Source organism: Achroia grisella, unplaced genomic scaffold, assembly GCF_030625045.1.
Source record: "Achroia grisella isolate CSIRO2021 unplaced genomic scaffold, CSIRO_AGI_Agris_v1 utg359, whole genome shotgun sequence".
Taxonomy (NCBI): domain Eukaryota; kingdom Metazoa; phylum Arthropoda; class Insecta; order Lepidoptera; family Pyralidae; genus Achroia; species Achroia grisella.
Window position 1 is genome coordinate 1,631,943 of NW_026712817.1, and position 21,187 is coordinate 1,653,129.

The 21,187-nt window shown below is 33.4% G+C and overlaps 2 protein-coding genes across 5 annotated transcripts in view; both read left to right on the forward strand.

Moving 5' to 3' along the window:
- Positions 1-276: 276 nt before the first annotated feature.
- Positions 277-10,707, forward strand: LOC131843894 (NADH-ubiquinone oxidoreductase 75 kDa subunit, mitochondrial). Of its 4 annotated transcripts, none has more exons than XM_059192672.1 (14): positions 277-300; positions 654-824; positions 1,661-1,992; positions 2,718-2,859; positions 3,175-3,300; positions 3,923-4,018; positions 4,509-4,682; positions 5,173-5,338; positions 5,767-5,918; positions 6,309-6,515; positions 7,289-7,463; positions 8,360-8,522; positions 8,857-9,004; positions 9,634-10,707. In XM_059192672.1, the coding sequence occupies exons 1-14, from the start codon at positions 295-297 to the stop codon at positions 9,778-9,780; spliced, it is 2,205 nt and encodes a 734-aa protein (XP_059048655.1). In that variant the 5' UTR covers positions 277-294; the 3' UTR covers positions 9,781-10,707. The 4 variants fall into 4 exon arrangements, with proteins under 4 accessions (XP_059048655.1, XP_059048658.1, XP_059048656.1 ...); XM_059192675.1 differs by having other exon boundaries at positions 278-296; XM_059192673.1 differs by having other exon boundaries at positions 285-375.
- A 5,874-nt stretch (positions 10,708-16,581) lies between these two features.
- LOC131843946 (reversion-inducing cysteine-rich protein with Kazal motifs) overlaps positions 16,582-21,187 on the forward strand; it is a 34,376-nt gene continuing 29,770 nt past the window's right edge. The window contains exons 1-2 of the mRNA XM_059192732.1: positions 16,582-16,759; positions 19,540-19,686. Of these exons, the coding sequence (XP_059048715.1) occupies positions 19,575-19,686 (112 nt within the window). The 5' untranslated portion in view covers positions 16,582-16,759; positions 19,540-19,574. The remainder of the gene's footprint in view (positions 16,760-19,539; positions 19,687-21,187) is intronic.

The window sequence follows — 21,187 nt, forward strand, 5'->3', positions numbered from 1 at the left end:
TCGTCGACAGATAATAAAGTGCCGTACAACTGCCGACCTCGATTTTACATTTCAATAAATAGCTAAAGTATTTTAACAGTTTTAATAAATAAAATAACATTTACATTCCATAAATACAATCAGATTTTATATATAGGTAGTTTTAATTTAATAAAATAAAAACTACCTATAATAATAACACATTTGTACCAAGAACGATTTTTTTATGTGCTCTGTGTCATTGATGGCCATAACTGTTGTGTCTCCTGCGTGTTGTCATTTTTTGACTGTCAGCAATCATCTGTGTCAACTGTCATGTATGTATGTAGACAGCAAAAATTCCCGATATTTTGTTTGATACGTTTTACATAAAATTAAAGGATTACATTGCAATAAGTAATATTATTTAATTTTATATGTATGTAAGATATTTATTAAGTTGTGAGTTTTTCACTAAATGTTTATTGTATCTTACAAATAGGTTATAAAAGTCTTGTACTTATGTAACAATAACAGGATTTTCTATTAAGTTCCTACCCCTAATCGATTGTAGTTTAAATATGTCAAATAATGTGTATTAAGTGATTTATGAGACGACTACTAGGGATACAAAGTAGGATATAAATTGATTTCTGTTATGTGCGTCGTTGTGATTTATTCGTGTTTGACTGCAGAAAATGTTGCGGCAGCCGTTGACTCGGGCGCTAGTGCTAAGTTCGCCGAGCCGCGTAGCACCTTTGGGGGCTCGCAGGTACGCTGACGCTGTACCAGCTCAACCTGATAAGGTGGAGGTGTTTATTAATGATCAACCTGTTTATGTTCCTCCGGGCACCACCGTTCTACAGGTAAACACTTATAAGTTTTAGGTCTGTGTGGGATTAACTTTAGAGTATTTTACAATATATGTATATAGACACCTATTTGTATAAAAATAACAAATAAAAAGAAATAGTTTTATAGAATTCCACAATAGCATGTATATGATGATGATGATGTAGGTTTGTTTATTTAATATGGAATTAGATGTTATTGTTATTTAAATTAAACCTACATCAATTAAACAACAAATAAATACTTTAAACAATCACCACAGCACATTATGGATAGTATATAATTATGTACTATACCTATGAGCTGGTTATTTATGATTATTGTTATTTAATCAAGTGTTAAAGGTTGTATCACTCATACATTGTCATTTCTGAGAACTAAAGTTTTATTTGCTGATAGCATGTAATTTGACATTCCCATTTAATTTTTCAAAATGGTACCTAATTTATAAAGACACAGTTGCTAGCAGACTTTAGTGAAATGTATGCATTTAGTTTTATCAATGTTACTCTTTACTCTATATAGTGATATAACTGAAAAAATTGTAGTCTTTGCCCTGTATTAGTAAATTAGGAAATTTTCAAGCTTTAATATTTAGTTTTATTAAAATATATACTGTATTATTTTAATGAGAAATCATTAAATAGGTTAAGGCCTTAAGTTATTACTAGGTATAAGTCTGCCATATGTACTTATTACTTATGTGTAACATGCATTAAAGTTATTTAAAATAAATACACACATATACAGTAGGTTATTGAATATAATATAATTGAGTCATTTAACTATTATTTTTACAAGAGATTTTTTTCATTACAGTAGCAATTTTTATTTATTATATTTTCACCAGGCTGCAGCTCAAGTTGGTGTTGAGATTCCTCGTTTTTGTTACCATGAACGCTTGGCAGTTGCTGGTAACTGCAGAATGTGTCTCGTCGAAGTGGAAAAGTCACCAAAGCCTGTAGCGGCTTGTGCCATGCCTGTCATGAAGGGTATGAGGGTCAAAACTGATTCTGACCTCACCAAGAAAGCCCGTGAAGGTGTTATGGAGTTTCTGCTTGTAAATCATCCTTTGGATTGTCCTATTTGCGACCAAGGTGGCGAGTGTGATCTCCAAGATCAATCAATGGCTTTTGGATCTGATAAAAGTAGATTCACTGACATTCATTTCTCTGGAAAAAGGTGGAGATTTAATTTTATCTATTATATTGTAATTAAATTTATTCTTACTGACTTCTGAACTGAGTACATTCTCATCATGTGTTTTTAATGTTTTATATGATATTAGTGATATTGATGAAATAAAAGTTTTATAGCAAGATATAGATGGAATGTATATGGATTGGCAAACAAGTTAAAAGTGAATATTTTTTGTAGGTAACCATAGTATCATTATTGAACCACAAATATACATATTATGTGCAACTGCAAACTGTATGTCAGCACCAACATAAAACAGACAGATTAAAAAAAAGGGTTATTTCTTAGTTTATCTTAACTTTATTATGATTCCTTATATATAGAGGAAAAAAATTACCACCATGACTGTTATCACAGATGGGGTAGTCAGAGGCATTATCAACTGTCCATGTTGTGGTGAATGCAATACATGACATGCCTACTTTTTTCTTAGTATATTTGAATCCAATATGACAGGGGGCAATCCTATCGCTGTCTTTCGTTTTCTTTTTATCACCTGAGAGTCGGTTGGAAATATAGTTTGATAAGAACCTTTTTTTTTATATCAACCAGAATTATACTATGGTACCCTGTCCCGCGAAATTTAATTATAAAAATTAAAGTTAAGACGAATTGAATACATCATAGATAACAATGACATTAATGATGTATTGGCGTAATTAAAATTATATTGATGGCCTTTTTACACAAATAAATAATTTTCATAGGGCTGTGGAGGACAAAGACGTAGGGCCTTTGATCAAGACAATCATGACACGTTGCATCCACTGCACCCGTTGTATACGATTTGCATCCGAGGTAGCTGGCATTGATGATTTCGGTACAACTGGCCGAGGTACTGATATGCAGGTAAATATCATTATTATAAAAAAAAAATAACTAGTTGCCGTTATTTTAACCACTAGTAGTATATTTAGTATCATATTTTATTCCAAAATGATTTAAAAAATTAAAAAGCCTTAAATTACCTTAAATTAAATCTGGCCCGTCTAAATTACATATACTTTTATATAACTTTATTGCTAAAAAGTCTGAAATTCTGTGCTTTTGGTCTTAACATTCATTCCATTTTAGTTAATTTTAAATGTTTGCTTATTCTTTAAAAAATATTTTGCACAACCATTCTAATGTTTTTTAATAACTATTTTAATTATTTATATTTAGGTTGGAACATACGTTGAGAAGATGTTCCTATCTGAGTTATCAGGCAACATCATAGACTTGTGTCCAGTTGGAGCACTCACATCCAAACCGTACAGTTTCGCAGCACGACCCTGGGAAACTAGGAGGGTAAGTGATAACATGATAATTAATTACATGATACAACAATGGGAATATAAATAATGTTTATATAAATAAACTTTTTTAATAGTAAATTTTCTTGTAGTTGTTATACAATATACAACTAATTCCTAGTGTAGAATTAGCGTAAGAAGATTGAGCAAGAAAGTAGCCTCTTGCTGTTTACGTTTTTAAGATTTTGTGTGAATGCAGAGTTATAATGTTTGAGAGCATCGAGGATTTAACCCAGATTGTGAGTTCAATTCTGGTTGACAAAACAAAAAAAACTGGTTAAAGTTATGTTAATAATTGATTCTCTGGTGAAATATATCAAACTATAAATTAATCCGAGAGATGATCGTACATCCGACCAGTACCACTTTGGATTCAAATGTACTGTATCAAAACATGGTAGCTAGGTCAAGTGTGTGTTGACCACTACTGTTGACAGTGCTTGTTTTTGTGTATGCAGCGTTTGTTTGTATTACAAATTACCAAATTACATAAATTCATAAGAATAAAAGAATTAAATAAGTAATTAAGTGATTAACAAAAGAATTCAGTCATAACAATCGGAGAAGACTAAATATAACGGTAAATTCAGTGTAATAACTTTACAATTATTTTCCAGATTGACTCTGTTGATGTGTTGGATCCTCTTGGTAGCAATATAGTAGTCGCCACTCGTACTAATGAAGTATTGCGCATCCTACCCAGGACGAACGAGGTAAACAGTACAAATATAAGGTATAGTATAGACTCTAAACGTGAATTAGAACCAAAATACCAAAAGAAATTTGTGTCTTAATATCTAATAAAAATCTTAATATATGTCTGACTCTCCGGTAGTTAAAAATCTGATAAGAATAAGTCACTTGGCCCATCCTATCAAACTCGCAAGGAATTGAGCATGATGGTTTCTTGAACCACCACACACAACACAGCCACATGGAGGTCAACTTGACATATTATATCTGTAGTAATAGAAAGTTTATTAAAATAAATTTAATATAAGAACCTTTCAATAGTCATATTTTTGTAAATCTACCGCTCATTCAGAACGCAGACTCATTGCAAGAAGAATGATTGAGCAATGGGATCATCAGTCCACATTACTAACAATCCCTTTCCTCCTAATAACGTAGGTTGTATTCCAGGCGGCAAACTCTGCGGAATATATTTAGTTAAATATAATGTTACTAAATTTGGTTATACAGGAAATTAATGAGGAATGGCTGTCTGATAAGTCTCGTTTCGCCTGTGATGGTCTCAAACGACAACGACTAGTGACACCCATGTTGGCCGACAGTCGCGGTAACCTCACGCCTGTGGAGTGGGAGGATGCCATTGTTGCTGCCGCTCGTGCTATTCGCGATTGTCCACCTGATAAGGTAACCTGAATATATCAATTGTATTTTATCATTTATTGCTTATTACTGCTTTGAATAGCCTTTATTGATTTTAGGAATAAATACATAGTTCCACATTAAGCTGCTGCATGCAAATATATATCAATATTAATTTCAACAATTATTAATAATTAATATTATACATACTGAAACGAATTCCTTACAATAAAATATCTGAAAAAAAAATAGTAGCAATAAATTTTACTATTATATTGTTTTGATTATGGGACCAGATTAGGCAGGGAAGTTACAAGATTAGAGCCATAATATCTTGTCCTCTGTAATGACAATACATGAATGGTAATCATGGGTGTCACTTGATAACGTGATGTCCCTAGTGCTGTTCATGTATATTGCGACGAAAATATAATATATATAATTATACCGAAAATACCCAGACCTATATACTATAGCTAACTCGGAACTAAATCAACGAGGCCGCCAATAATATAAGACTAATCTTAAATTACAGTTGTTAGCGGTAGCTGGCGATTTAGCGGACGCAGAGTCCCTTGTGGTTCTTAAGGATTTGTTCAACAGACTTGGCTCTGAGAATGTCTATACCGAAAATGATTTCCCCTTGGAAGGTTCCGGCACTGACCTACGATCATCGTATCTCCTCAATACTAAGATTGCAAGTACGTTCTTTACTTTTTAATGTTAATAAAAGATTATAAATGAAAATCTACTATATCTACTCTCTGTTTTGAACTAATATGACTTTCTAAAGGTCCAGTCATTTGCTAAACATTTTAGGGATTTAGAAATTCATACAAACAGATAATAATAAAGTACATAGAGTATTTAACCAACATTCCCGAGGCGGGTTTACGTCAGGCATGTTACGTGAGTCGGTCATACTTCCATAAGCAGAAACACTATGTTTGTAAGAAAACCCCAAATAAATATGGGATAAGGGCTGCCAAAAGGTGATTAGTATTTATTTAAACTGTATACTATATGTTATATTTTAGGGGCATGTGTTTCATCAATAATTATAATCTTTTAGAACACATATAAATAATGAAATAACCTAGTTTTTAATTTGATTTTTTTTATCGCAAAGACGTGGAGGATGCAGATTTCGTGTTGTTGATCGGCACCAACGTTCGTTTCGAGGCTCCGCTTCTGAACGCGCGTATCAGAAAGGCTTTCATACACAAGGAGACTGACGTCGCTGTCGTCGGACCTAAAATAGACCTTACGTACGACTATTTGGTAAGTATACAGCAAAAGTCATAAGTATACAGCAAAAATCATAAGTATACAGCAAAAATCATAAGTATACAGCAAAAGTCATATGTATATAGCAAAAGTCCTAAGTATACAGCAAAAGTAATAAAATTTTCCAATTGTACCGTGAACGATTGTGACGATTTCATTCACACGACAAATTTTAACATTTGATTTCACTGTCTGTTAGTATTTTCAACATTTTAGTCAGTAATGATTAATGAACAGTCGAAAAGAACTGAACACATTATATACAACAACTTTACTACTTAAAAGTACAAAGAACACAACAAATCGAACGCTAGACAAATGTCAAAGTTACTAATTTTCTTTTAATACATTATACAAATTGCTTTTCTTTTGGTTTTTATATAGCACGTTGGTGATTCAGCAAACATAGTGAAGGATTTGGCTACCGGTTCCTCTTCTCATGAGGTGCTGAAGAGATTGGATTCTGCCAAGCGACCCATAGTCATCCTCGGGGCTGACCAGTTGAAGACACAGGAAGGTTCTGCTCTGCTCGCTTATACTCAGGAGCTCGCTCTAAGGCTCCAAAGCAAACTTCAAGATAAGAATTGGAAGGTAAACTGGATAGATTGATTATGATTGTTTTCTAAAACAAAATTCAATTCTGAATTTACAAAATTAGCATGGAACTGAAATTAACTTTATTCTTTCTTTTAAAATTCTGTATATTGTCAATGAAACTAAAGCGCAAACAAAATCGTATCTTTATTTTTGTGTTCACTTTTTCGCGTGTGATGTGTAAATGAATGAATATTTTATTTCATAGCTTTTATTTTACAACGACGTTTAAGATTTATAAATTATCAATTACTCTGTTATTCTGTCTTTGTTCCATAGAATATGTCCATTTGCAATATTAATTCATTATTATAGAAAGGCGCTAAAGTATGGACGCGGGAATGCGAGACCTTGCAGTGTGTGCGGGCTTTCGAACTCTTGGAAAGCCAATTCGCACGTAAAAGAGCGTACGTTTAAAGGCAGTAATTAGTATAGATGCTACGTTATGATATTTTTGAAGCAACCGACTAGATCAGCACAAAGTCTAGCAACTGTCGTCGAGACAACGCTGAAATAAATGAAATTCAGTTATCGCCTCGCTCGTCCTCCATAGTTGAAGAAGTATTCGAATAGGCGTTATCGGAGAAAGAAGAGGATTAGTAGATTCTTCTATTCTAGAAAGAGAAGATGTAAGCCGCCTTACGTGTAAAGGCAGTTAATCTCATGATTGCGGGTGCTGGCATTCCCGGGGTGAATCGCTCGCGGTACTGATCGCGCGTTAAAGAGCTCGTGGTGTAAAGGCAGTTGATAACAGCGAGGTCCGTGTGCAGGTCCTCAACGTGCTGCAGCGTAGCGCCGGCGCGGTGGCGGCGCTGGACCTGGGGTACCGCGCGGGCGCCGCCGCCGCGCTGCAGGCCGCGCCGCGCGTGGTGTTCCTCCTCGGCGCCGACAGCGGCGTCGTGCGCCGGGACCGGCTGCCCAAGGACGCCTTCGTCATCTACCAAGGTACCGGCTCAACCGGTAGCTCGCATCCACCGAGGCCTACTTACGCTTATATATGAGTGTAAGGTCGAGAACTAGTTCAATTTGGCAAGTACAAAATAGCAAGAAAATAAAAGGATTCAACAAAAAATATTCTAAAGAATTAAATGGATCTGTTTACAGTATGCTATGTGGTTCATACCAGCGGAATATACCGACGGTTTCATTTCTCGCATGTTCGAGAGTATCGAAATTTATTGTAAACGTGCACGTGATAATCTTTTCTTAGAACTATTACGTTTCAACACACAAATATGTATATAGTTTATTTATTCTATAACTTTTCAAGGTAATTCAAGAATTAATATCTAAGGTATTTTTAATTCGATGCCTGACCGGCTGTATTTACTTCTTGCTGCATGCTTTTTTTATTTATTTATTCTTATCATAATAATTATAAGCCTGTATAATTCAGACAGCATTATCTAGTCTCAAGCTAAGCACAGCTTGTGTTTATTTTTTTGTGTTATATCATTTGTTTAGACAAATGGTATAAATAGTTAGAAACATTTTTTGTAAATATACACGTAACATATGGAGAAATTAATGATCATTTTCACATACTCCACTGGTACCCTCATTGGTCAGCGTAAACCATTAGTGCGGCCGGGTGCAGGATTCCATTAATATCCATAAAATAAATATATGAAGAAAATACCCAGAGCATCACTGAACAATCATAAATACAAGTATTTTGCGAGGAATCGCATTCGCGAGCATCGGGAGTAAGGCGGTGTGCTAGACTATACACCATCTAGGCCGTCATTCTCGTTACTAAATACTTGAGACGCACAGGTTACGAACATCACTAAATACGAACCTGCGCGTCTAAGGTTTAAACATCTAATCTCGTAACTAAGGTCACCACGGCGATGCGGGCGCGAGTTGTGCGGACGTGGTGTTCGCGGGCGCCGCGTACACTGAGAAGCGCGCAACCTACGTCAACGCGGAGGGACGCGCGCAGCAGACGCTGCCAGCAGTCGCGCCGCCGGGCCGCGCACGTGATGACTGGAAAATCATACGGTACGCCGCCAGCATTCGCATACGTTAGCACGCGTTCGTACGCGTCCGTGTGCGTTCGCAATTGACAGCTTCATTTAGTCATTACATTTGGACTATATTGTCTATTGCCTTATTTTTTTATAATATATGCTAGAATGTGTCGTTTAGCACGATACTCAAACTGGATTATGATAGTTTCAGTTTCAGTTTTTTTTTGTATGAAGAGTGACAATTCTATATTTTGACTATATCAATATATACAAATGATAAGCATATCAATTTGTGAATGTATCAATAATTATATAAAATGTTATTGGGGTTCTATATATTAGCTTTGTTTGTAATATGTTTACAGAGCTCTGTCTGAGGTGGTGGGCGAACGTCTACCTTACAATAACTTAGATGAAGTCCGCGACAGACTTGGCGAGATCAGTCCGGCTCTAGTTTCCTATGGGGAGGTTCAGGAGAATAATTACTTCGCGCAGGCGAGGGCTTTATCACAGGTAAATATATTTTGTATCATTTAGAACTGTAATTAAGCTGAAGGGCTACCTAATGGTAAGATGCGGCAATTCCTTGAAGACATGAAAAGTTTTGGAGAAGACTTCATACGCACGTTAATCGGGACCAATTTTATGTTACAGTCCTATATGCTCTTGTAATAGGTTCTTGTGATATATTATTATATATTCGAGTCTCTGAAATTGTAGCTCACAAACGAATAGACCAAGGTGGTGTAGTTTCTTGCTTGAAAGCTGACGTCATCGTATTAGTCCCTAGCAGTAAATGTCCTTATAACATACAAGATACCCGTCCCGGGTTGGCACGGATGCATTACAAGTCATTGATTTTCTCAGCTTGTTCTATACCATAAAATGCATGCATGAATCATATAAACCTTCCTCTTGAATCACAATATCTATTGCTGAAAATCTCATTAAAATCCGTTGCGTAATTTAAAAGATATAAGCGAACAGACAGCGGCGGCGTCTTTGATTTATACTATGTAAAGACGAAGGTTTTTTTTAGGTGTTTGAAGGCTCAAGTCATTTTCTATTTGTCGCATGGATTTAACCAATTTACCAATTTGTTGAGGGTTTTATAATATTTTTAATTTTTGTACTTGTAACAGAGCCTCCAGAAGCCTGTGTCTGGGACCCTAGACGTTCAACTGAAGGATCTGGCAGATTTCTTCATGACTGACCCAATCAGCCGTGCATCGCCTACTATGGCCAAGTGCGTGCAAGCCGTTATCAAGCAGAAACAGTCGGTGTACTAAACAGCCATCGTATCAGGTCACCTGTACTTGTAATGAAACACTTTTCTATCTTGTCATAATAAATTTCCTAAGATGATATTTTGAAATATTTAATATTGTCACTGTGACAAAATACTAAAGTGTTTATTTATCAGTATACTTGACTACAAGATTTCAGGACACGAAGTTTCATAAAAATATTCAAGAGTTATCTTCAAAACAAGGTAGATTTATATGTAAGCATTACAAACACAAGAAACGAGAAGGTATAGGAGTGACTGGCAGTTGGTAAGTTTATTTTCAAACTATTGTTGATAAGGCATGAAAAGATGAAGGAATTCAAAACAGAGTCAACACCAAGATGTTATTGTCAGTGATAGGTTGTTACAGCTAAATGACCTGGTAAGCAACACTACAATATGTAAGTAATACGGAATGGAACATTTTCGGTGATAATTCGTGTGCTGAGTCTTGTTTTTGTAACTTCTGTCGTTTTTGTGGTTTCTTAAATTACATTTATCTTTGAATATTACAAAAATTAATTATTATAAAGTTATATAACGATAACACACATCACAAAAACGACGGTTGTTATAAACTAGGATAATTATTAAATACAATTTCGCTTTTCTGCAATCATTTTTACGAAGGAAATACTACAGAAATGCACCTAGTGCAGTTGAATGTACTCATGTTCATTGAATAATTCGTCAACTGTACGTGTATAATGTGATTTGAAGCTATTTATTATGTTATTTAATAGTTAAGCGTAAAAATGTTTCCAATTTTCTGGCATTCTACCCAGTTATTATAATCAAGTAAATAGATGTTAGAAGTCAAACAGGAAGCAAAGGTTTTGTATTAAAATGGTATTGGAATGTAAGGACAGATTTTGTACATAGTAAATGTTTGTAGTATAAAATAAAATGTAGCATAATGATTGTCGAACTTGGAATTTTATTGCTCATCCCAGTTAATATAAGTTTATGGTAAGTAAATAGTTTAGATTTTTCTGAATAAATAGCGGATAGAAAAATATTATTAGGAGTATAACTTTTCTACGGCGGCTAATAGTTTGATACTGGTAGTTTAGAAGGATAAAAGCATTTTATCTGGAACCAAAAGTAATACTATGTGATGTCTAAGGTATGTCTATAATATAATTATGAAGAATATGATTACCATATACGAGAACTAAGCAAATAAGCGAGCATTTTACATTCTAGCAACACTAACATTACTTATAATATTAACTATTCGAAAAATCCAAATTGCGTGTAATTATTTAACATCAGCTGCCAAGCACTTTGCTTGTAATATGTTTCATTGATGAAGATGAGGCAGTGAAATTACAGGATAAGTGACATGACATCTTAGTCCTAGTCCTAGGAATAGTAATGTATGAACGGTAACACGGGCGTCACATGATAACGTGATGTTTATGTATTATATAATAATAATCATCATCTTTATTTGTCTCAAACAAACACTAATATAATTGTTGCCCATACAATAATAAAATTTTAAAGTAATGAAGGAGACAAATCGGTCTATAACGTAGTGGGGGCAGTGAGTCCACCCTCTCTGCTATTCTGTTATACATAGCTCTTACCAGTAAATTAATATAGAGATCGACGATGATTGTGGTGACGGTTAACAGGACAGTCAATTTGTTTGGTATTCCATTAAAAAATCAATCAGCAATCATCGGGTATGATTCATAGGCCCAGGGGTTTTGATCAAATGTAATAACAATATCTCAGGACAATTCACACAGAGTCATCTAGTCCCAAGGTAAGCATAGCTTGTGTTATGGGTAGTCATCAGTTGTCTTCGTATGTATGTACCCATACACAACACAAGACAACTGATGTTAATACATAGATACTGTTTTTTATGTAATTATAGAAAACACTCAGACAATCATACTCGCAAATACAAATGTTGGTACCGTGCGTGGAATCGAACCCACGAGCACCGGTAGTAGTACTCGTAAGGCGATATGCTAAACTGTTAGACTACCGAGAGCAATAAATAAATAAAATAAGTTTAAATAGATTTTTATTTTCTTTATAATGTTTATAAGTAGAATTTATACAACGTTTTCTGTCGTTTGCTTTACTTTACCGTAACGCTTTTTTATTTTTATAAATTAAATTCTCACACTAAATATTTTGTGGATAGTATCCATAGTATCCACAAATTTAGACATAGATTTTTTATATGATTTTTTTTGTAAAACAGGAAATTGTGCGTGCGATACTATGTATTGCCTCATTTGAGTTGGTCGAGTGGGCTATCCGTCAATGTCGCCCGGCATGTGGTTCGCTGTATATTTTTGCATAAAAATAACTTATAGTAGCAGGACAGCCGGTAAACGATATTGAAAAAGATTAATTGTTTTAAGTATAAACCTTGCACTTAATGAAAATTAATCGGAGATAAGTGTATAGTTGTAATTGGATATGAAATTGAATTATATTTATGAACTAACAGTCTCATTGTCTCATTTTGTAATAACAATATTTATAAGGTAAACGTTGTTTTGCCTTATAAATATTGCTGTTAAAAACTAGCGGTTGATGGTAGAAAGGTTAAAATATGTCAAATGTTGTATGTATTTTTAAAAGCCAAAACACAGGGGTATGAAATGGATAATATAATGAACTTGAAAATTTCATCAAAATCGGTTAAACCGTTTCGTAGAAGTATGGTAACTAACACTGACACGAGAATTTTATACTCGTATAGATTCACAAAAAAATCATAAGGTACCTACTGTCGGCACTAATTGGACAAAAAGAATAATATCTGTTGAAATAGGCCAAACAGGACACCTATTTGAGTATTAAATTTCATTCGAGTACTAATACTTTTTGGCTAAAAGAATAAGAAAAATTTCTCCATCTTTCCTCATTATAAGGTTCAGACCAAACGGCCTGTGTCGGCGACGCCGCTTTATTCGCGTATTGGTTGCTACCTCCCACCCTCTTTGGAAATCCGCCAATCGAACCAATGGCTCCATTGCTAGCAACGTACCATGGCGGATTCACACGCGGTCCTTTGGAAACCAGAGTGGTTAACTTGACTTCATCTCGCATTCTGTCGTCTTCCACTACCGACGCCAAGTACTGTTAGTGGAGGAGAGGAGGAACACCACTTTTTTGATAGAATAAAAAAAATTGAGAGGTACATTATCTATTCCGTTTTCTCGATACTATCTGAAAATAACAATGGACGAAAGGCTGGATAATTATTGACCAACAGAGACCAATAAAATATGGCTACACACTCTTAGTTCGAGAATAAGGGAAAATGGTAATGTGGACTAATATCTAACCCTAATGCTAGCAATGTACTATATCAGGTTACCACTCTAATATGGTGATGTACCATCAGTTTACCACCCTAATTTCCATATCTTCCTGATAAATATCATATATAATTCCTGATAAGATACCATCGTGTTAATTTGCCACGACGGGTTACCTGACCTGACCTCGTGTTTATTTTATCTACCTCTACTGGGTTCCACTAAAATCCATTAAAAAAATCTTGGATTAAAATCTTGGATTCTGAACCGATGTTCTACAATTGCTCGTGGACTTCGCATGGCTACTTAACTTATTACTTAACTTCGTGCTTTCGAGTGAAAGGATCTTATTCATAGTCAGCTTCAGGCCAATATATTGAAAGCCTGTATCCATTTCTATTCGTACGCCCCTTGTGAATTTATTCGTGGAACTAGGGTAGGTTCAATAGATTTTAACAAGGAGGTTCTCATTTCTTTGACTGTATTTTATGTTTTCAGAAATTTTTCAACATCACGAGAAAATGGTATTCAATTTCGCGTGATGTTGAAAAATTCCTGAAGTATTATATCGTCGGTTAAATAGTTAAAAGGGCACTATTATAAATGAAATTTTTTACAAGACAAGCATTTAAAGTTTTTAAATTATAATTTTCTTCTTTAAAAATTTAACAAAAATTTACACAGAAGTTTTAAAAGTATTTAGATAATGATTAAGACGGCGTGGTTAGTTTAATTGACTTATATAAAAGGAGGCAACTCTAGCTTCTAATTTAGAAAAATGACATTTTTCTATTTAATCGACGATATGAATTCATGAAATATTATAGTACTACGTTAGTCCTAGCATTACAGTTTTAGTCAAGTTAGCAGGTATGAAAAAAAGAAAAATAAATGAAATTACTACCTGACTAGAATTATGTATCTATGTTGATATTTTATCGTGTACTAATTTCTTCAGTTAAAAGTGTTTCTTCCGACCCTTTCGGCCGGACATATGTAATAATAATATAATATATTTAGGTCTTAAAAACGCTAAGTTTGTGCTATGGGTACTAGACAACTGATAGAAATATTTAGATACATTTTTTGTAAATATACATAGAAAACACCCAAACCAATAATACAAACAATCTTGCTCATGAATACAATTGTTTGCACCGTGCGAGGAATCAAACCCGCGACCATCGGGTGTGGTGTGCTAAATCTCTAGACCACTGAGGCCATCAAGTACATTCAGACTTTCTAGATTCAGTTTTTTATTTTTATGTAACCTCAATATCGATGATCATTATACTCTTTTATTACGATTATTATCTATACAGTGGCTATGATGATACACATATTTCGTATTGTTCGTTCTTCAGTACCTAGGTAGTAGAAGAGTCATGAATCGGGAGTTGAAATGTTCAGTCTAGTCGCATCTATTTACGAGTATATATGTTTATTTTTAGAAGTATTTACAAAGGATAAATATAGTATCTATATGTACATAAGAGGCAGGTAGTAGGGAAAGGGATTTGGTCTTGGTGAACTTCTCGTAATTAGACAATGCTGTTGCAGCGCGGTGTAAGTAAAATCTTCACATTGTCAACGCATAGCAAAAGCAGTTATAGGTACCTTGGCGGCCCTGTTTCAGCTTTGTAACTACTATGCTGTAATACAGGCGTAGGTATTCGCATCTGTATCGGTCCCTTGATAATTATAAATAATTATGCATAATCTGTTTTACAATTGTTAATAATTTTTATTTTAGTTATATTTACACATCATATGTACTTCGGTTAAATATCTTCTTCCATTATTAATAAATATTAACAGTAACACATTACTGGCTGTCTACATCATACTACCTATATCAACAGAATACCTAAGTACATAAAGTCTAATTTATACACCACAACCACAATTTATTTATATTATTATGAATAATTAAGTATGACCTATAAACTATATAAACTATATGCTTCTGTTGAGGAGTAAGTACTTTTGTTACAATTATATTAAATAAAGTTACCTTATCATCTAGTCCACTTAGATAAAAACATGTAGGTAAGTAGTAGAATCCGCGACTTCGTATCCATATATCTTTATTTTATGTAATCTGATTACAATATAACAAGCACAATATTACCTAAGTGAAAATTAAAACATATTAGTGAAAAAGTATCCGATAGCGTTTACAAACTGACAGGCAATCAAACATAAATTCTAACAATCAATGTTTTGGTCTTTACGTATATATTTTCTACAACGTTAAACATTGTTAAATAGATGTAATATTCTGTTATCTGTGGTATAGTTGGGCGTGTCAGTTTTTTTTAATATGGGCGCCATTATAATGAGTTTCAAGTGTATCTTCTGTCCATTTGTCTCGAGCACTTGACTCAGGCAGGTAGCTGATCGTCGTTAACAAGCATTTAGTTCCTTTTAACTGAACGAGTAACGTTCTGGTTTTACGTACTGTTAAGAAATGTCTATTACATGACTCTTAATCTTATCACTATATATATTATTTTGTTGTTCTTTCACGCAAAAACTACTGAACCGATTTTGACACGAACTTTATAGAAATATAGCTTATACATCAAAATAACATATAGGCTATAAATTTCAAGTGGGTGAAACCACGGGAATAGCTAGTACTCAATAAATAAAAGAAGAAGAGGGTTGTTTCTGTAAATTTAAAGCGTTTGTAAGAATTGGTAATTAAATTCTTAGTAATATTGTAAATAGTAAAGTGTCTGCCTGTTAGTTACATTTTCAAAATGAGATGTATCTATACATTAAAATAATAGCATTCAACTTTAACTTTTCTTTGTCTTGTTAATAATCACCCAGGACAATTTAGTATTTGTTAGCAGTGGCATTTAACTCCAAGTTAAGCAAAGCTTATACTGTAAGTAGTTACTAAACAAGTAATAGAATTAGAAATACTTAAATAGGTACATACATAATATACGCCTAAATAAATACAAATAATCGTACCTACTCATCAAAACAAATGTTTATCGTGCAAGGAATTGAACCTGTGAACGTCGGAAGAAAGGCATGCGTCTATAAAAAAATTATCGTAATATTGTTAGCAGATAAATTATTACTTAAACGATTTGCCTGGGGAACTATATTTCGTTTATAAACTTTCCTATACCTATTCTATAAGACGTAAATATTGGGTAGCTTTTATGTAATCCAATAGTTTACGGCCCTAGTGTTCCTGATATGACGCTTAGAATCTGTCCCATCTGTGTACAGTTTAAATTAAAAGTAATTTTCTTATGCAGAATTAATTAATGACTAACGAGCTCAATGGGGTTCATCATCAGGCGGAAGCGAGTAAACGAGAAAACACTATACTATTATGCATAGAAAAGAAAAGGACAGTAGGGGTAGAGGCTGGAGTTGAATGAATTTATGCCGGTCTATTTAGTAACGCGTCAATTTGGCGCGAGAGAGGTCGTTGATGTGGTTATTTCTAATGTTCTTAATTCAAAAACCGCGAACTCGTGTTACGCAAAAATAATTTTTTACATTAATTATATTCTATAAACATATATTTTGAATATTTATTATAAGTAAGATTTCGTATTGTTTTAGTGCTGTGTTTTAATAAAAGTGTGTTGTGGAAAATATAGAGTGCAGTTAGGTTATCATCTACATTAGGTCTATACCTACAAAGAAGATGACAAGGTACGATTGAAGTGATTACTCATTGTAACTGGTACACAGCGTATAAGATAACACTTTTAGTATTCATTTTTAATTTATTGGTCAATTATTGGTAATCCCAAGAGATACCCAAGAACGCATGAGTTGAGAATTGATATTTGATAATATTTTTTTATGTATATAGTTTAGGTATAACAAGTAAAAGAAGGTACAATAAATAACAAATACAAAAAGCGTACATTTACGAAAAAGTATATAACTAGATAAAGTATCTAAATAAAATATTAATTTAAGAATATATTAATTTAATATATATATGTAAACCAATATATCATCATCTGCTTCATCCTTATCCCATTTATTTGGGGTCGGCGTAATATGTTTTTCGCTTCCATTCATCCCTGTTCGCAGTCATCGCGTTATTTACTTCCTTTCTTACCATATCATCTTTCACACAGTCCATCCATCTCTTTTTTGGCCTTCCTCTGCCCTTATAACCATCCACATTCATTTGTAACATCTTTCTTAAAATATTATCCTCGTTCCTACGCATTACGTGTCCATACCATGATAGACGATTACTCTTCAACCTCTCTGACACCGGTGCCACTTTCATACTTCCTCTAATGTATTCATTCTTTAACTTATCCATTCTTGTCACACCACACATCCACCTCAACATTCTCATTTCAGTTGCATGCAGTCGTCTTTCATCCGTCGCCTTTACGGGCCAGCACTCTGATCCATACAAGACAGCAGGCCGGATCATGGTCTTGTAAATTTTCCCCTTAAGCTTAAGAGGAACACGCGAGTCACACGTCGTTGCCGTAACCTGCCGCCACTTCATCCATCCTGCGTTAATTCTATGCTTTATAGCCCTGTCCATTGCTTTGGAGGAGAGAACCTAGATACCGGAAATCGGAGCAAATCGGTAATGGAGCACCATTTAGTGATATGGCTGCAGAGCCGGAAAGACCGCCAAAATCACAGAATATATGTACCTATATCATCATCATCATCATCGCAGCCCGGAAGACGTCCACTGCTGGACATAGGCCTCCCCCAAAGATCTCCACGACGATCGGTCCTGCGCTGCTCGCATCCAATGTCTTCCAGCGATCTTGACCAGATCGTCGGTCCACCTTGCTGGAGGCCTTCCCACGCATGTACCTATATAATATTGTTCAAATTAAGAAAAATATGAATGTTGTTAGTAATTCACTTTAAAAGTACATAATGATACCGCATATAGAATAGAATAGTCATAAAATATCATTAGAATTCTAGACTTGGCTCTGCATGACACTTTGTTGCAAGAGTGGTGTGAAATAGCTTAATTTTTTAATAATGATATTTTATATTATATTATATATAATTATGGGGGAATTTCAACTAATTAAATATATTAAGTGATTAGGCTTAAAGAAGAACATTACTACATATGCTACGAAATCTAAAAATCTACGAAAACACAAACAAAGAAAGGAGTAAATATTCATATACTTAAACTGCCTGTATTAAGAGTGGTTACAAAATAGTTTTATGAGAGAGTTCATATTTCAAAACATTTTTTATTTACTTGAGTAATAAATGAATAGTAAAATACTGAAAAAAAAAAAAATATTAAGAAAATACTTTGTACATGGCGATTAAAAAATCTATTCTCAATATTGAGTATAAAAAATGAGAGACTAAGTACCTTGATTGACGAAAAATGTTGTTGATGCTAAAGATTTTTTTAAATTTATAACGGCTAATTGTCCAACATTTATGTTTTAAAACTATGAACTAACTATACACATTATTTATTATTTGATTATTTCTAATTATGTAATATTATCTTATAAGTGCGTCTAATAATGTGAGAAAACGTAGAAAATACATAAGTCAGTTAAAAGATATATTCAACAAAAGTTCAGAAGTTGGCACTACGGTTCTACCAAGGCGGCAATAAAGCATTTTTATTTCAGTTTGGCTGATTTAAATGGCAGGCTCTCTTGTGATTCTGCACAAACTTCGGACGCCGAGTGCGAACAAGTGTTTACGGATAATAAAGCTGCGCCACTGTAGATCTATCGTGCCGGCTTTTAAAAATATAGCTAGTTGATTGTCATAGCATTTGTTATGGTTTAATTATTTTTATTAAGTAATAATGGTATATATACTACAACATATATATATTTAAACACAGTCAACATAAAAACATTCATGCATATAATGTCATATCATACATATAACAAAAATATCTCAGGACAATTCACACAGCTCCATTTAATCCCAAACTAAGCAAAACTTGTGTTGTGGGTATTAGATAACAGATAAAAATACAGGTACAAATATATAGTTTTTTGAAAATACATACATATTGTACATAGAAAACACCCAGATTGATACAAACTATCTTAGTCATAAAAACAAATGTCTGTACTCTGTACCATGCGAGGAATCGGCCTCGATGGTCTAGCGGTTAAGTGAGGTGGAGTGCTAACAGTACCTTACTTCCGATGGTCGCGGATTCGATTCCTCGCACTGTATAATTCTTTTGTATTCATGAATGTGATTGTATGAATTGCGCTGGGTTTTTCTTTGAATATTACATATGTGTTTATAAAAAATGTATTCCAATATTTGGTATGGGTACTATACAACTGATAGTTGTATAGTACCCATAAAACAGGTTCTGCTTGTTTGGGACTAATGACGCTGTGTTAATTGTCCTAGGGTTACTATTATTATTATCACAGGGAAATTGATTGTTCCTAATCTTTAATGTGCTTATAGACATTATATTATTATTTCAGTGTATTAGAAGAACAATGCGTGAAGAGTTATTAATATGGCACATAATAAATATTGCGGTGGAGTCAGACTGCGGAAGGAAGGCGGATGGAGATGGCAGGCCAGGCTAATAGTCGCTGCAATTACATTTGCGTTTGCAAACTCACAAGGTACTTATTTTGAATACGCTTATCCATACATACATATATATATCATTTTGCTTATTACGTTTTTTTTATTGCATGGTTATTACGTTATAAAAACAAAGATAATACTTTTATGTACATTTCCTTATAAAAAGTTTATTTGATTGTGATATATTTTATAGTATATTAAGCAAATATGAGTCATCAGTGTCACATAAGTTACATAAAGATAAAAAACTTGGCGTAGTTTGTGTAACTACTTAATTACTTAATTTACATTTGTAGCTATTATTATTAAAAACTTAACCTGTATTAGTAAAAACTTTTCTTATTTTTTTTTTAATATTGCATAAAAAACTAAATTACTGAACATTATTTTATTACAAATTTAATTATTAATTTTTTATTCTAAACTGTTTTATAATGTATAATATATATTCTATTATCTATTATACGTATTATGTTTATTATTAAAGAATTATTATTTTATACATATATGTACTATTTAGAAATTAATTAGATATTGTGCTCTGGTAGACAGCTCAATTAATTGAAAAAGAGAGAGAGAGAAATTCAGCTAAATATAGGTAGGCGGTATATCTCTACATTTGTCAATTCCAAAACACATAATTAAGAAATTTATTTATTCATTTTAATTATTCATCATTTTTATCATTCTATTCCTTGATTTTCTTGTACATTAAATTTTATAAACATTACTATTAATTGGCTACGGTTCGGTATATCTACTACGCCTAATACTGTATAATTAGTTATTAAATTAGACTTTCTATCTCATAAAGTTCTGAGAAAATTAATTACTACCTGTACTTTGTTGCTACATATTTTGCATAACTCGATTTATGCGCAAGAGAGCTGCCATTAGCGAAATGGGTTATATTTTATAGTAAAAGCTCTCTTAAAATAGTGCTGTAATAGTAACGACAAATTGAGTACCCGTATGTACTAGTTACTATAACGTGTAGTACTCGGTACTACAGTATAATTACATTAAATACTGTTGATTACCATTTAAATTTTATTATCAACCCCTGATGTTATTTTTTAGGTTCTAAATACTTGTTCTCTTTTTTAAACCATAAATAGTAGTTTGATTTTATAGTATTATAATATTTTGTTACCTGCAGTAACTAGATAATTCAATCAGTCTGAAATAACGACAAGGTACTTCGTTACTTGCAGCTAGTACTAGTAGCTAATACTAGTCACTCTAGCCTCTGTATACCTAGGTACCTTATTAGTACCTTTTGCAACAGCTCTACTCTTATAGTATATTACCACAGATACAAACCTGTAATTATTGTTACACTGTCCCCTATCGCTCTATGTACTTCTTATAATTTATATTCAACGAAATCTCCTATGGCTAAACTGGTTCGTAAAAATTTATTTGACAATTAACTATTTTATTATAATCTCCTTCGTGTATGGGTAGAATTAGGTGTCGGATTAAATGTTTATCTGACAATCAAAAATTAACTTTATAATACAATAATAATTGTAT